General features: G+C 39.4%; 1 protein-coding gene across 2 annotated transcripts in view; it reads left to right on the forward strand.

Moving 5' to 3' along the window:
• Positions 1–16705, forward strand: part of LOC117417280 (ras-specific guanine nucleotide-releasing factor RalGPS2-like) — a 70988-nt gene that overhangs the window by 16572 nt on the left and 37711 nt on the right. For both annotated transcript variants that reach the window (XM_059035211.1, XM_059035210.1), the window contains exons 2-5: positions 7721–7856; positions 8142–8249; positions 8437–8487; positions 15830–15913. In XM_059035211.1, the coding sequence (XP_058891194.1) occupies positions 7791–7856; positions 8142–8249; positions 8437–8487; positions 15830–15913 (309 nt within the window). In that variant the 5' untranslated portion in view covers positions 7721–7790. The remainder of the gene's footprint in view (positions 1–7720; positions 7857–8141; positions 8250–8436; positions 8488–15829; positions 15914–16705) is intronic.

Raw genomic sequence — 16705 nt, forward strand, 5'->3', positions numbered from 1 at the left:
GCAGTGTACTAGCCTAAAGCTGTTGTAGCTAACAAAGCAATTGCACCTGTAATGCACTTCCTTTTACTATCTGTCTGAGTTTTGAGTGAAACACACTTTTTTTCAAATATGATCATTTACAAAAAATAAAAAAAATACTGCAGTTGCGTAAAATCTGAGAATTTAAAGTTTGATTTAGAATCTGATTGAGCACCTTGACTGACTAGAAGAAAAAAATCTAACCTGAAAAAAGAAACGTGTTTGTTGTGGGCTGGGCAGATGCAATTGTATCCAGAATGTCTGGTACTGTACTGTAAATGGTGAAGATGTACACTATCAATGAGGAAAGACATGAATGGCTAGGATTAGGATGGGATTGATAGTGGTTGTTTTGTTGTGGGTTGTTGCTATAGCCATTATCCAGGACAGTTCTGTGTTTTTGTTTTTTGGCTGAATCATCAGTGAGCAAAACAAACCCTCTGAGTCACCCACGTGTCGGAGTAGAAATGTCAGGGATTTCCTCTGTGTTTCCTCTTTCAGAAACATAAGCATAAGCATTTCTTATCTACCTCTGTAAATGTGCATGAAGAGGTAATCTCTTACTAATACCATTGTTTGCATTGTTTGCAGTTCGCTTTCCGCTGTGATAAATGAAGCCAAAAAATGTATTCGGGGAAGGAAAAAGGTAGCATGTTCAGAAATGTAAAAGCTATTTTTTTCATTTCAGAATTGCAATATTTTGACATATTGCATGTTTTCCAGAGGAAATTACCAACCTTCAGCCCTTCCGCATGGACTCAGAAGCTAAGAACAGATTTTGTCAGCGGGATACTTGCAAGTACTCCACAGTCCCAGTGCAGTGATTGGAGAGAACGGACACTTTGCTTAAAGGAAGAAACATTACCTCATTTTCCATTTCACCTGCTCCTTGACTGTACAGAGCTGACTTGGCAGACATGCTGTGTGTGACACTGAGACATAGAGGAAAATGCTTCCTGACTAGTGGAGTATAGGCTGAGGATGAAGGGCTTCATGGATTTAGTACTCATTCTGCTGAGACACTAGTCATGCTGTTTTACTGTGAGATCATTTATTACAAGGTCATGAATGTTTTTCATTTTTAATTGGACCAGGGACAATAACTCCCATCTATTACTCATAAGAACATAAGAAAGTTTACAAATGAGAGGAGGCTATTCGGCCCATCTTGTTTGTTTGGTTGTTAGTAGCTTACTGATCCCAGAATCTCAGTGTCAGCTTCAACAACATTACTGGGGAGTTGGTTCCAGACTCCGGCAAATCTCTGTAAAAAAGTACCTCCTATTTTCTGTTGTAAATGCCCCTTTATCTCATCTCCATTTGTGACCCCATGTCCTTGTTTCTTTTTTCAGGTTGAAAAAGTCCCTTGGGTTGACATTGTCAATACATTTTAGAATTTTGAATGCTTGAATCAGATCGCCGCGTAGTTGTCTTTGTTCAAGACTGAACAGATTCAATTCATTTAGCCTGTCTGCATATGACATGCCTTTTAAACCCGGAATAATTCTGGTCGCTTTTCTTTGCACTCTTTCTAGAGCAGCAATATCCTTTTTGTATCAAGTGACCAGAACTGAACACAATATTCTAGACAAGGTCTTACTAATGCATTCTAAAGTTTTAACATTACTTCCCTTGATTTAAATTCAGCACTTTCCACTATATATCCGAGCATCTTGTTGGCCTTTTTTATAGCTTCCTCACATTGCCTATATGAAGACATTTCTGAGTCAACATAAACTCCTAGATCTTTTTTGTAGATTCCTTCTTCAATTTCAGTATCTCCCATATGGTATTTATAATGCACATTTTTATGTGGCAGTATAGCCATGTTGTTCGATTTTGGATCGGGCCAAGCATTAGTTTGTTCAGGACCCAGTCTAAATTCACAGTGAAACATTCAACCCTTTTATACCAAAACAAAACCCTTGCGATACTGCAGGCTTCACAGACTCCAAGTAGACCAAGATTATTGCTAATCGGTTGAAGTTATTTCTGTACATTATACCTGCAAATAAGATGTCATGCTGCACAACAAGCCAGCACTGTGACGGAGTTTCAGATGGGAAACGTGTTCATATGTGGAGTTGCTATTGTTTAGCTTCTTAATTGTAAGCCCTGCTTCGTTATTTAAGGAAGGCTGTTCGAAGTGATTCACAGAGGTTGTGTTTTGTGGGCTAAGCTGCAGAGCTGTTGCTTTTATTTCTGTGGTGTTTGGAGGATTTCCTCAGTTGTCAGCAGATGAGTCTGTGGAGGGTGTTTCCTGAAGGGAATGAAGTCATTTCAGGCAGCTAGCCTGCTGCCCTGTTCCAGTTACTCTGATCTGACAGGTGCAGCGGGCGGGGTGTGTAGAGGTGTATCTGGTGTGGTCTGGCTGTAGTCACTGAAGCTATCGGTGTACAGTAGGAGCAACATGCATATAGGTTTCAGGAAGCTCGTGGACTTTAGTGTAATAAACAGATAGCTTTAATGTCTGCCTCCCTACAGCTTCCCACTCCATTAAATGTCATTTAGATTACATGTTGTAGGATTAATGCATCATTTCAGGGACATTTAGCGACATGTACTGTACCACCCCCCCTTTTTGCATGCCATTCATTTGAGCTAATTCTGTAATATATCCGTTTTTAAAATTGCTCCATATGTTAAGCCTGTTTACTGTTTTGTCTTTCAGAATGTATGGCATCTAATTTTGAGATTACAAGCCCCTCTGTGCTGGTAATCCCTTGATTTACCTGTCTGCACTGGAGCTGTGCACTGCACTGCAGCAAAGACTTCTCACGCTGAAATCCTCACAGCTTTTGCCTATCGATATCCATCCCCCTTTCAGCACTTGGTGTCTGGCTGTAGGGCTCTGATGGGCACTGACTAGATGTTTTTAAGCTTGCTATTAGAAGGTTGTTGTCTTTTGTTCTTTAATGCCTGGAAAAGCCTCATGTTCGTCATCTTTTACCACTGCCAAAGTAAATGGCTCCTCCCAGTGGTTGCTTTGTGTATTGTACATATTCTTTTCCTTTTGCATTGCTTTAAACATTACAAAAAAAAAGTCCCCTTAAAATAACTTACTTATTTTTAAATACACACACGACTATGTATTGCTGTTAAGTTCAGTTTTTATTTGAAAGTAAGAAGTAATTTCTAAAGCACTTCAGTTCCGTATTAAGAAGTACTGCTTGTGAGATGCTATTAGATACATAGACACAATTTTCTCTTTTGGACAAGGACGTTTATTATTATTATAATTTGTATTTATTCTTTCTTAATAGAAGTGCTTTTCTGCATATATTCAGGAGTTTGACAGGCTGAATGTGAAAAGCCCACAGAGCAGCAGTAAAATGCCTGTGGTATGCTTTCCGATGTGCACCAGTGTAATGTGTGTGTGTGTGTGTGTGTGTGTGTGTGTGTGTGTGTGTGTGTGTGTGTGTGTGTGTGATTCCCTTCTGTAAACAGACCGTGTGAAGCCCCTGCAGCAGAGAAAGCACAGGACACATCTGGAGGCAGCGCACATGCTGATTTGACAGCCTGCTGGCAAGGGACCCAAGTTTATATTGAGTGCTTGTCATTACAGTGACTGCTACAAGGAATACACGTTCCACAGGGAGCTGCTTGATAACCCTCTGTTCCCCCAGTGTTCTTTTTAAAGCAGTACAATATACCCGTAAAACTTGCGGTCTGCAAATGACACTATCTGACCATTGACGAAACCCTTTCATCAACACTGCACAAAGCTGTAGTGTCTGACTCAACAACGTATCTCAGCTGCTGACTCATTGTTCCATTGGAAATACAATCTGAAAGGGGTGGTGGAACAAAAACTATTGCCAGTGTCATGTAGACCTTAAAACTTGTTCCTACAGTAGGTAATTCATCATGATTACTTTACCATTTTATCTTACTGCAGATGTACCTGGAAGGTATCCTGTTGCTGCTTCAAGCATTTCAACTGTGCTTTGATTTATTAGAGAATTTCAGTGCTGTGTTATGTGCGTGTCCCTGAAGTATGTTTGAGGCTGATGAATCAGCTCACTGTTAGAGGCAGGGGAAGCACAGCTGACCCTTCAGTGACTGGTGATCGAGAGATAGGTGGTGTGCATTCTGTAACAGACACTAGAATTGCAGGCATGAAAGACATTGAAGAGAGACACCCAGGCACGTGTTTCAGAAGGGACTGCATGGTCAGCTGCGTGACATTCTTTGTTCGTTTTGAAGTGATGTGAAGTTTCATCTGACAGTGAAATCACTGGCAGCTTCTCAAGATGAAGTTAACAGCAATACCATGTTACAAAGTAGCTGCAAGGATTGTTCCCTTTGACATATTTTGATTCATTGCAGTTTACCATACATAGCATTGCTTTACTGTGACAGCCCTTGTTGTGGATTAGATCAGGGGTTCCCAAACTGGGGTCCGTGGTGCAGCTTTAGTGGGTCCGCAGCAAATATGTCAAATTATTTAACACAAGAAAATTACGTGTGAAATATTTAAAAGCAAATCTTAAAAGTTAAATAAACAAATCTTAAAAATCGTGCCCTCGCGTCCCCTGCCCTGCATATGTACTTTGAGTGTCCCCGGTTGCTTGTTTCATGCTTAAAGTATGCACTGTTATCACAAAAGCGGGGTGAATTGTAATTACAATTTAAATAAACAACTATAGCCGTGACCCTCACCAGGAGAAGCGGATCGATAAGATAAACAGCTATATTAATGCAATTTACATAGTGAGACTACAATTAAATATAAAGCAGAAGTATATATTTTTTTCGTTCAACTTCTAGATATATTTTCTCCCCCCGCTGTTGATAAAATAAAACATTCCACTTCTACACATGTACAGAGAGAACTCGACAGAGTATAACAGTTAAAATGGAGCGGTTTCTGAAACGCCAACGAAAGGAGCCTGAGGAAGAAAACGAATGCAGTGATGCTTCCACGAGTACCAGTGCCACAAGAATCACCTGTACAAATGAGCAGCTATCCTCCGTGAAGGCTTCAAAATCAAAATCTCGAAAATATGATGCGGAGTACATTCATTTCGGGTTTTCTTGCATTACGAAGAAAGACGGCCTTGATTACCCACAATGTGTGATGTGCTTCGAAATCCTATCTAATGAATACCTCAAGCCGTCAAAGTTGAAACGGCATTTACAACAAAAACACCCAAATGAAGCTGGGAAATCTAGATTTTTTTAAAAGAAAGGAATCCCACATTTTTTAGCAGCACATTACTGTTCCAGAGAGAGCCTTAAAGGCATCTTTTCTAGCCTCTTACCACATTGCTCGCACAAAAAAAAAACGCATACAAAAAAATGTGGGAAGAGTTCATTTTGCCAGCGACTGTGGATATTGTTCGTGAAATACTGGGTTAGGAAGCAGCCAAAAAAATGGAAGTGGTGCCGTTGTCAAACAACACTGCCGAAGGATATGTGACATGGCAGAAGATGTTTCTGCTCAAGTTTTGGATAGGTTATGTGCCAGTGCGTACTTTGCCTTGCAGTTAGATGAAAGTACAGGCGTTGCAAATGCTGCACAGCTACTCGTATATGTTTAGGTTTATAGAAGGGGGGGTAGGGGGGGGGGGGGGATTTGTTGAATTCCTTTTCTGTAAAGAATTACCAGGGAGAACAACTGGTGAGGAAATATTCAGAGTGCTAGATGGATATATTCAAGTAAATTAATAGACTGGTCTATATGTGTGGAAGTGTGCACTGACAAGTGCGGCTGCTATGACCGGCAAACGTAATGGTGTTGTAGCATTTATAAAGGCAAAATCTCCAAATGCCGTCGCAAGTCATTGCATGCTTCACTGTGAAGCACTTGTTGCCAAATGTATGGATGATGAGTTTAAGCACCGGCTGCAAGCAGTGATAAAAATTGTGAATATGATAAAAGCTAGGCCCTGAAATCCAGAATGTTTGCTGCGCTTTGTAGTGAAATGGGTGCGAGCCACGAGCACTTACTGCTTCACTCTGAAGAACGCTGGCTGTCAAGGGGGGTAGTCATACAACAAGTGTGTGAACTTCAACATGAGCTGAAGCAGTTCTTATCAACAGAGAATAGCCAACTCGCTGTTTTGAGTTGTTTTGAAAATCCTACATGGATTCTGAAACTAGCATACTTGTTGGAAATATTTGGACAGTTAAATGCTCTGAATCAAAGCATCCAAGACTGATGTAACCGTATTAAATATGCAAGACAAAATTAGAGCATTCACTAAAAAAACTGCTCTCTGGGAAAATTAACTTAATGAAGGAGTGACAGAAATGTTTCCACTTTTACATGAAGAACTTCATGTAAAAGTGGAAACATGAGCATGAGTACATCCTGCCACTCATCGTGTCTCATTTAATCTGCAACAGTATTTCAGTGAATACTTTCCAGAGCTCGAAAACAAACATTTGAATTGGATCCAAAATCCCTTTGATTCTGAAATCGATACAAACCTGGACCTGAAGAGAAGTTGATTGAACTGTCAAACGATGGGACTTCAAAGATTAAATTATCTGCTGTTCCATTACCGCGGTTCTGGATACACATTATGGATGAGTACCCTGTTAGCGAAAAAGCTCTAAAAACTATTTTACCCTTTGCTACAACATATATGTGTGAGACTGGGTTTTCCTCACGGACAGCACTGAAGACAAAGCACAGAGCACGTCTGCATGTGGAGAGGGACATGTGGATATCATTGACTGGAATGAAACAGCGATTTAATGACCTTTGCAGGAATTACCAAGCGCACCCATCCCATTAGGCATGCTGAACCCAGAGTACTTTAAGTAGTATTATTTACTTACATTTCTTTTTTTAACCTCGTACCGTTTTGTTTTATCATTGAATTTGTTGTTTGCAATAAGAGTAAGGTGATCTGCTCTGTGTCTACAAGAAAAAACGTTGGCATTACTACTGGTCTGCCTTTATGCTACCATATGTCTCTTTCTCACACAGTGAGACATAATGTGTGACTAAGTGTATTTTTTGTAGTGATGTTGTTACCCTTGTAATGTATATGTAGTACATTATATGTAAGTTTAAAAATTAATTACTTCATAATAATAATGATAAAGATGTCTGCTAATGACTAAATAATTCATTGGGTGGGGGGCCTCGGCCAGCATTTGGAATGTTCCGGGGGGCCTTGAGCTGAGAAAGTTTGGGAACCCCTGGATTAGATTGTACAATGAGCAGGAGCTAGGATGAGTTCAATTTAATGTCCAAATAAATTGCGGTCAGCAGGTGACGCTAATACATGCATTACAAAGCTGCCACCTGAAAATAGGATAACAGCAGTACTAGACAGTACCAGTATCCTCCCTAACAAGGAGATGCTACGCTGAACAGTTCCATCATATTAGGAGAGTGCCTTCTACATTTACTGTATTGTGCAGGTTACTGTAGAGTGTAACCATCTTTCATGTAGATACATCGATCATATCCCTCTTGTAAAAAATACATTTACTCTGTTACTCTTTAAACACACTTTGAGTAAACCAATTGTCGTATTAAAGTGCAGTGCAAACTTTAAAAACAAGCTGGTGCCTTCAGAATCTCCACCTGGTGCAATGCTTACAGAGACCTGTGCATGAGGCATCGGACAGCGCCCTCTAATATTACGTGGTTTACTCTTGGTTGAATCTGTGCATATGAGCAAGAAGAAAGTTTATTTGAGACTAAAGTGTTCTTAATTACTGAATTGCTTTTACTCTGCAGGACAAGTGGATATGCTGCCCTGACAATGTTAAGTGGTGCCCTCTTGCTGTGATACAAGGACACTGATGGTATGGGAATTATGGACCAAGCCAATGGGCAGTCGAGCGTTGTCCACTTCAATGCTACTACTTCAGAGGTAAGTGACAGCTTTTAACAGGTGTGCCGCTCCCAGCTCAGTAGAAAGAAAAGCCGCTGAGCTGATTTATTTCAGAATTTAGAAAAAAAGGTAGAACTGTAATTGTTTTTAATCCTGTAAAACATTTTGTAATTTTTGTATTTGTCTCGCCTCCTTGTGTTTTAATCCTTTTTGTCCTTTATCGGAGACTTTGGAGATCTGCAATTGCAACATGACCACTGTGCTGTGTGGTAATTTTAGATTAGAAAATGATGAATGAAACTGAAATCCTTTGGGACTTTGCAGAGAAGCAGCAGCTCCGAGTCCCTGAGTGATAAAGGCTCCTCTGAGCTGAAGAAGAGTTTCGATGCAGTGGTGTTTGACATCCTCAAGGTGACGCCAGAGGAATATGCTGTAAGATTTCATTTTGTATTATTTCTACTATAAACCAAGCTACCTAATGTGTAGGGGTTAGAGGGTTTCTATCATTCTTCTTTCGTGTCTATATTTTCCTTACTCCGTCCTCAATCCTAACTGGCTTCCCGCACTCCCTTCATGGAATGGCGATTGATACACTGTTTTTGTGTTTTTTCTCTTCTAGAGTCAAATAACTCTAATGGACGCTGCAGTTTTCAAAGCTATTCAGCCTGAGGTGAGTGGCCGCAGACTGGGCTCATCTTTTTCTCGCATTAGTTCCCCGAGGCTGCCTGCTGAGCAGTACCGCAGTGCTTAGGCTTCTGCAATCTGCACAACTGTTCAACATGCTGATGTTATTCCCAGGTCCTGTAGAAGTCAAATAAACCAAGGCCACAGAATGGCTTGCCTGGCTTTTATAAACTACCTGGCTTTTATAAACATGACTTGACCTGAGACATGTAGTGATTTGTGACTAGTCTTGATAGTTTAAAATCCAAATGCTCATGTATAAACCTTCCAGCCTCATTCACTATGAATTCAACCTAATTGTTTTGTAAACCGCATCTAGTAACCCAGTGTACTAGACCCTGCCTGACTGTTTTTAATGGCTGGTGTTGTTCTTGGATGTAACCACTAGAGGGAAGTACACTTCAAGACTTGATGCACAGCTTATAAAAGGCTTTCTGCTGCTGTATGAGAGCACCAGCAGCAGTGTTTCTCAGCTGGACTGGGATAGTGTAGCAGTTAGCCCTACGGCTTTAAAGAATAGCTGTGCTTTGTACATACTGAAACCAAACTAATTAGTGGACTAACCAGTCTGTTGATTGCCATTGTTTAATTAGGCTGAAGTCGCAATGTGTGACATTGTGTATACTTCAGCATACAAGGTATATGTTTAAGTAGAGTTGCATTAGCGTCTGCTTGCAATGTTACTTCTGAAATGGCTGCTGCGCAAATATTTCCTTGGATACGGGATGCTGTTCAGGTTCTTAAAGGACAGTCCATCCTGTATTCTGTTTATGTCATCCAGGTTTTGTATTCTTCAGTGTTAATTAGGGGTAGCTATAGGCACTGGAAAGTATACAAGACAATAGCTTGATTTACAAGCCGATAAGAACAGAGACAAATGCTAAGGTTATTATCTCATCAGGAGACTGGTTATTGCTGAGTGTTCTTCCTGGGCCCCTGTGGTTATACTGCAAGCGACCGAAAAACTTTGACTGTTGTTTTTTATTTTAGTTTTCAGTTTAGCTTGCTTCAGAGGATGTCTGGTTGTGGTTTGTTTTAATAGTCTCTTCTATTACTGTAACTTTACAAGACGTCTGTGTTTCCTTCCCAGATACATCACAATATTGCCCTGTTTTTAGTGCTCGCACAGATTTGACCCAAACTTTTGGAACTCAACCTTTTTATCTCCGATTAAATACTCTTCTATAAACATATTAAACCCTAGAACTAATAATTGCATACTTTGTATGTTTTTTTTTTGTTTTTGTGTATGCGCACAGTTTTCAAATTAAACAAAGTAGACTATATGATTTAAACTAGGACTTACTGGTACAGACTGCAATCCCCTATTTTGCTGAAGGTCACACACATGGTCTTGTTGCCGCTAGGCTGGAGTAAGACTGCCCTACAGGACATGGAGGGAAAAGGTACCAGGAATCAGCAGTTCAAAGCATCTGCATATCTGAATTAGTGAGAAAAGGAGGATCAGTGATGTTTCTAAATTGAATAATGAGTATGAAAATGGTCCTGGTCAGCACTCCTTGCAAATGCAACTTTGGGTAGGAAACTAAATAATAAGAGATTTTAATGGAATTAAAAAATATTGTTATCTTGAGTTTTTTTTTATATACAAGTTGTTTTATCCTGTAGCAATATGATAAACCAAAAATAAGATTGTAATATTACAGTAGAATTAGTGGTTTGAGAAATCATTACAGTAGGCCAAACTAACCACGTAATCGACCTGTCTATGTTACTGCGATCTACAGTTACTATTCTAAGCTTGATTTGACTATAGGCAATACAGCCCATAGTTAAGCTACCCAAAGTAGTGCCTAAATTAACAGGTCTTTACTAAGCCAGATATGTGGTTTAAAATGAGTTGATTTCTGCATGGATATCCTTGGCCTGAACCAGCGCTGTAGAGAAAACAAGACGACTTCAGCAGAAATGTGAGATTCCTTGTAGCCTTCTGGAACATCGAGAGTATTTTGTGTGGTTTGAGGCACATATTCTTTTGGGTAAGAAGGTCTGCTTTACTACCCTAGCACTGGTAGAAGTATGCCTTTTTTCTTTTATCATCTAGCTGCCAATGAATGCTATGTGGAACTTCTTTGCACGACATGTACTGCTCCTCAGAGCAGGTATATAGAGCTCCAGCTTATTGTGACAGTGTGTTCAGCTGCACATATCCATTTGTCTGTTACTAAATTCCTTTGGGAGACCAATGTGTGTATTCAAGCACACAACTGCTATAGGGGGGTTCTGTTTATTTCTTTTTTTAGATCTTGATTCTATTCATTCACTTTACTATAGCACATATTTTGAGACCTATTATTTAGTCTTCTTACATATTCGAGAGAGCAGTTTATTATTTATTTTTATTTTTAATAAAGAGCTCCCTAGTTTATGGTCTCTGCATTCTTCATGGATAAGTAGTATAGTATGTTACATCTGTGGACTTGGCTTGAGTCCCTTTCTTTCGGTCTAAAAAAAGAAATGCAGTCTATGGGAGCATCCATGCAGCAACAAAGACTAGTTCCATGAATCCCAGATTGCTGACAGCAGCCAGTGAGTGTGCCAGGGCGTCTCAACAGTGCAGTATAATCCTTCCCTAGAGATTAGAACAAAATCAACTTCTTTTTATAATGATGTGTAGATCGGAAAGCTGACATCAGTGGATCATGGGGGCATTTGTAATTAACATGCATGACCGGGACCAGGGAGAACTAATCAAATAATAATAATTCTAATAACCCATGGCAAATTGAGTAGTACAATTTGTAAGAACCATGTGGAATTCCAGTGCAGCCGAGGTAATCTTGCAGAACAACAGTTACAGATGCACAGTCCCTTTTTTATTTTTCCTCCACTTTAGCTGCAAGCTCTGCACATGATGTTTTTGTTAGGGAATGTTAAAAGCTTTCCCCCGCTTTCTCATGGTGGATCTTGCACTGTTTCTGGCTAAAGTTTCCAATCCTGCTGCTCTCTGGTTCAGATTTATAATGGAAAATGCACATATGTATTAAAGTACTGTGATATTACTCAGTGTCACAACATCAAATAGTAAATAATAAGAACGCTGTGTGCTTTTCCCAGGTCTGCAGTTACCATTACACACAGTGCATTCCATATTGTTAAATATATAGGCGCTCTGTTACCACTCTGGAGACAAACCACTACAGCTAGCCTTGAATACCAACAGCCTCTTTGTGCTGTTAATCTCTAACATTGTCCTTAGGTTGAACTGATGTTCAGCCAACAAAATGATTGATGGCCAATGACTATATTGCTGTATGTGATGACAAAATTAGAGTCTTTAGGTTCCAAGCCAGATTTCTCTTCCATGTTGTCATATTTTGGGCTGTGTTCTGTCTTGTGAGTGGGGACCTTTCAAAGGAGGATTGTTCCTCCAGGATGGATCCTCAGCAAACAGCCATACCCTGAAGACTTGACTATTTTCAATAAAATGCATTTTTTCCAAACTCTGCAGGCTCCTAACTGTCTCATAGATCTTTTATTAGAGATACCTTTAACCAAGATACAGAGACATATATGTTGGTTGTCATCTTTTTCATTTTGATGAAAAAAAGAATTGTAAAGATTTTTTTTTTTTTTGTCTGTGTTTTATCATTTGAAATCTCATAGAAGTGTTTGTGGATAAGTGGTGTGTTTTTAGTTGTTAACTGTAGCAGAATCACAGCCGCTGGGCACAGGATGCTGTAGCCACTCGTGAATATCTCCAATCCAAGTGGTGTCTGATTCTTTTAATAAACTCACTGCGGTATCAGGATTTTTCATCGGTACAAAGTTTGAAAAGAGAACACCACTTAATCTCATAAATCAGTGAATGCAGTCATTTTGTATTTTTTTTGTGTTAGGCAGTCACAGCACAAAGGAGCTCTTCCATTTAAGATTACACAAACACATGTAATAATGTTTGTTACAAAGGATTTAAATGCACTACCTGCTTCTAAAGTATACAGTAATGCATAATAACGCATACATGGAATTTGCCCACCCCTGTCTCCAGTGGACGGTCCGTTTTTAGGCATGCGTTCGGAGTAGAGTGTACAGAAAAAAGTATGGACAGTATTCCCATTTGATTTTTGAAATCTAAACTTGAAGTGCCAGTTGCCCTTTTTAATCTCAGTCTTTGACAACAAGTTAGTCCTGAAGGCTGAGTTAACCCATAAGCCCTCACTTTAATTCTGTACTTATGCCGAGAGTTTTCGTCATACATAGAAAAAAAAAAGAAAATTGTCTGGCACGTGGAGAGTCATTTTTATTGCTGGAGAATGGAACATATTTCCAGCTCTAAAACTAAAGACAAAGCGTTACAGTTCTGTCTTGCATGTTGATCTTATTTAATAAAACAGAGATCATTTTATCACGACACCACAGTCTGGCGTTCTTTATTATTGGGAATCGTCAATTTTGGCAATGGTGCAGAACAGCATTTGTTTGCAGTTTCACGGTATAACCAATGAAACATGCTGTAAACAAACATCACTGTCTTGTCTCTGCATGTTCTGGGAGCTCTGGGAAACAGATTGTCTGCTTCCATGGAATTAAAGGTGTCTGCCAGATGCCTCCTTCTAGCATAGGCACTAAAATAGGAAAAAGCTGATTTACAGTAATCTCATCAAACTAGTTTTATAACAGAATACGTTAGTCTGGAATTGAATCCTGGTGCACTTGTGTTTGTAAGATTTAAAGATTGGCGCATAGGAGCCAGCGATGGCTCATGAGGTTATGCGGCACATTGAACTGTCGGACATGGGTGAAAGGGGTGAAACAAACTGCTTCTGTCCTTTTACAATCCTGTCTCGAGTTGAATGTGGGTCTGTCATGATCAGCAGATTTACAGAAACTGCCGTCTGTCCTTCCCAGATGTAATCCTGTACTTCAGAATACTGTAATCTGCCAAGTGTTTAACCTGTAGTATTTTGTATTTAATCATATCGTGATGTAACTATCACTATTTTCTGCTGTATTATTGAATTGTGGTTTGTCACATTTGTACTTTGCTTGAACAAAAGTTATTGTATTTCTTGCTCTTATTGTATTACTTGTATTGTGACACTTATGTATTTGCTTACGATTGTAAGTCGCCCTGGATAAGGGCGTCTGCTAAGAAATAAATAATAATAATAATAATAGTTAGCCCAGCTCCTGTGCACAGCCCGCGCACCATGGAGCCCCGAGTCAGTGTGATTTGCATGATGTTCTTCAGCAGTCTTTTACTATTCTTTATACTAGTTACAAATTGCCTGCCTTTTCACTTGTGGTTCATGAAATGGAAAAGTTCTCTACCTTTAAAACCCAATAACAACATTTTTAAAAAATCACAGGAAAATGTAACTAATTGGCTCAATAAAGGAAATGTCAATTGCATGGTTTCCTTTTTGTTAATAATATAAGCAAATGGATTTGCCTTGGTTATGCAGAACATCATCCCCTGGAATGCATTCAAGAAGTAAAGTGAATGATTGTGAAATTGCAGTTCAGATTTTGTTATATTCTGCAAAAGCAAACTAAACTTACTTTCGGTATTGGAACTGGACAGCTAACTGATGATCCCTCAGAACCTGCATTCTTTTCCTGCTTCCAATATTCCCATTCCCTGTGTTGACATTGGAATGCTTGCTCCTCTGTCTGAAAGGTGACAGCACTAACTTTTCATCCGAGTCCAGATCACTTTTCCTTGCAGAACTTGAGGCCACAGTAGTTTGTGCTGGAGAAATTGTAGTAGTGTTAAGACATTTGCAAGACACCTTTTTAAGTCTGTGAAGTGGGCACCCAGTATTCAGCAAATCTTCATTAATGTTTGGTTAAGGTGTAGAACACAGCCCGCTAAAAAAGAAAGGGAATCTACCTACACAAAAGCTCCAAGGCTCACAGTTTTGTATTTTTGCAGCAGGTACAAGGAGCTTGTACTGGGAAAACTTCTCAATCATGGGGTTTATAACTACAGTAAGAAGCACAGTCACATTTTTGTATTAACTACATCTTTACATTTACTCTGAATTAATTCAGCTGTCAACTCTCTAAACCTTTTAGATCGAAGGAATGTTTTGCACGCAGCATCACTTTGGAAATATTATATGCCACCTTTTTAAAAAAATAAAAATTAAAAAATTAAAAAATTAGGCGCCGTAAATATTAAGCGGTGAACTGGAAGTTTTTTTTTGTGTACTCGTACTTTTTTTTACCCGTATTTTGAAAATCACTCAACCAAATGTCATATCTAAATGATTTTACAGTTACTATAGCCGATGTAATATAGGCTACAGTATGTTGACTTTTTCACAGTTACTAAAACTGATTGTCTGACCAGTTTAAAGTCAGCCAGTCTAACTCTGAAAACTGGTTTTGAAGACTGTTTTGGAAACCAGCCTTTCCAAATTCAGTTTAACAATGTGTTCGTAAGTTAAGAGGAGTTGGCTGGGCCGAACTAAAACAAAACAGGGCCTTTGGCGTACAATTCATCAGTCGCCTCCGCTGTGTGCCAGTGGACAGCAGGTCCAACACTTCCCCTTCCAAGCTGCTGGGGCTCTGGGGACGAGCATGGCTGAAGATGATGAATTTGCCGAGATTTTCCTACAATTACATCACTGCTGTGTCCTTGGACGTTTGGCCCTTTTCCCTGACAGGATTGCAGGCAGATGTTCGCCCTCGGCACAGTGAAGCTGGCCACTGCAGCTGTCCTTTGTAATATAACGTGACTTCGTAACCTGCTACTCTGGGGCTGGTTATTGCATTGAAAATGTATTTCAACACTCTGGGAAACTCCAACCTGAAAGTTTCCTGGAGCAATTGGGTATTCTGCCAGGCTCCACATATTTGATGTATATATCATTTTAGGATTTCTATTTTTAAAACAAGCCTAGCTACACATATTGAGATATTAAGTGCAATTCAGTGTTGTAAACGTTATTCCTGTTGAAACTGGGCTGACATGTGTTTGAGTGCTTTATTAATGCAACATAAACATTTAAGGAGATTCATGCTCCTGTGGAGTAAACCCTATTGATTAAATGAATAAAACCAATCTCCCCACACTTAATTCTCCTACCTCAATAAAGTACAGGCCCTCTTTCAACCACGACATTGCATCTCAATGGGTCTGTGCCCATGCGCTGATCCCTTTGAGATGTGTGTGCGTGTTCAAAGGGTTAGCTTGCAGAACAGTTGTAATAATACTTCCAAGCTAAGGATGTACAGTAACAGCAGCACAATTTGCTGTCAGCATATTAACAGTGAGTTATCGAATCCTGAAATAACGAGGGAGAACAATAGTAAACTGGCTTTGTTTTTAATATAAATGTAATATCTATCTTTTTCAGGAGCTGGCGAGTTGTGGCTGGAATAAAAAAGAAAAGTACAGTTCTGCACCAAATGCTGTAGCCTTTACAAGGAGGTTTAACCACGTAAGTGAAAGCTTTCATTTGCTTTTGTTTTTTTTGTATATTCCTGGCTTTAATTCCCTTGGACTCCTGAAGTGTGTTTGTGTGTGACATTGTATATCTATATTTCATTGCACATTCTTTTTAATGGCAAGTGACTCGTGCCAGTTTTGAATAATGTGCTTTGGGAAAAAATATACAGGCTGTTAATGAGATCAATATACATTTTGTTTTCTTTAGCAAACAGCCTTTTGCCTTTTGTGCGTGGTCTCCAAGGTAAACATGACATGGCGATGAAAGCTACAGTATGTAAGAGCTGCATGACTTCTTTCGCCAGCTTTTTAAGTCTACACTGGCACACTGCCACCCGGAGCTCTAAAACCTTTACAAGGGCCATGGCTGTGTGGAAGGCTTCAGACTATTATTTATTTGCTCAATAGCTGTATTATAGGTGCCAGCTCTGGAACCCTTTTTGCAGCTGGTCACATTACTGCTGCCCAATAAGAATGGTGAAAAGGGGGCGAACAGGTACTTTACAGTGCCCTGTTGTTTATTTTACAACATATGCTTACATTTGAAACCTTACCTTGTATTACTAGAAAGAATGTGTTTTTTTTTTTGTTTTTTTTTAATGGAACCAATATATCATTTAATATGCTTGTTTTTATAAGTCTATAAACATGTTTAATACAACTTTGAAGGCTCTCTGTGGCCAATATAGCATTTTTTCTTTCACATTAAATTTTATTAATAAAGCATGTGGAACCAAAACCAGACTGCATCAGCCAGTCATTGCTTTAGAATTAGCAAGAAACA

Source organism: Acipenser ruthenus, chromosome 12 (genome assembly GCF_902713425.1).
Source record: "Acipenser ruthenus chromosome 12, fAciRut3.2 maternal haplotype, whole genome shotgun sequence".
NCBI lineage: Eukaryota > Metazoa > Chordata > Actinopteri > Acipenseriformes > Acipenseridae > Acipenser > Acipenser ruthenus.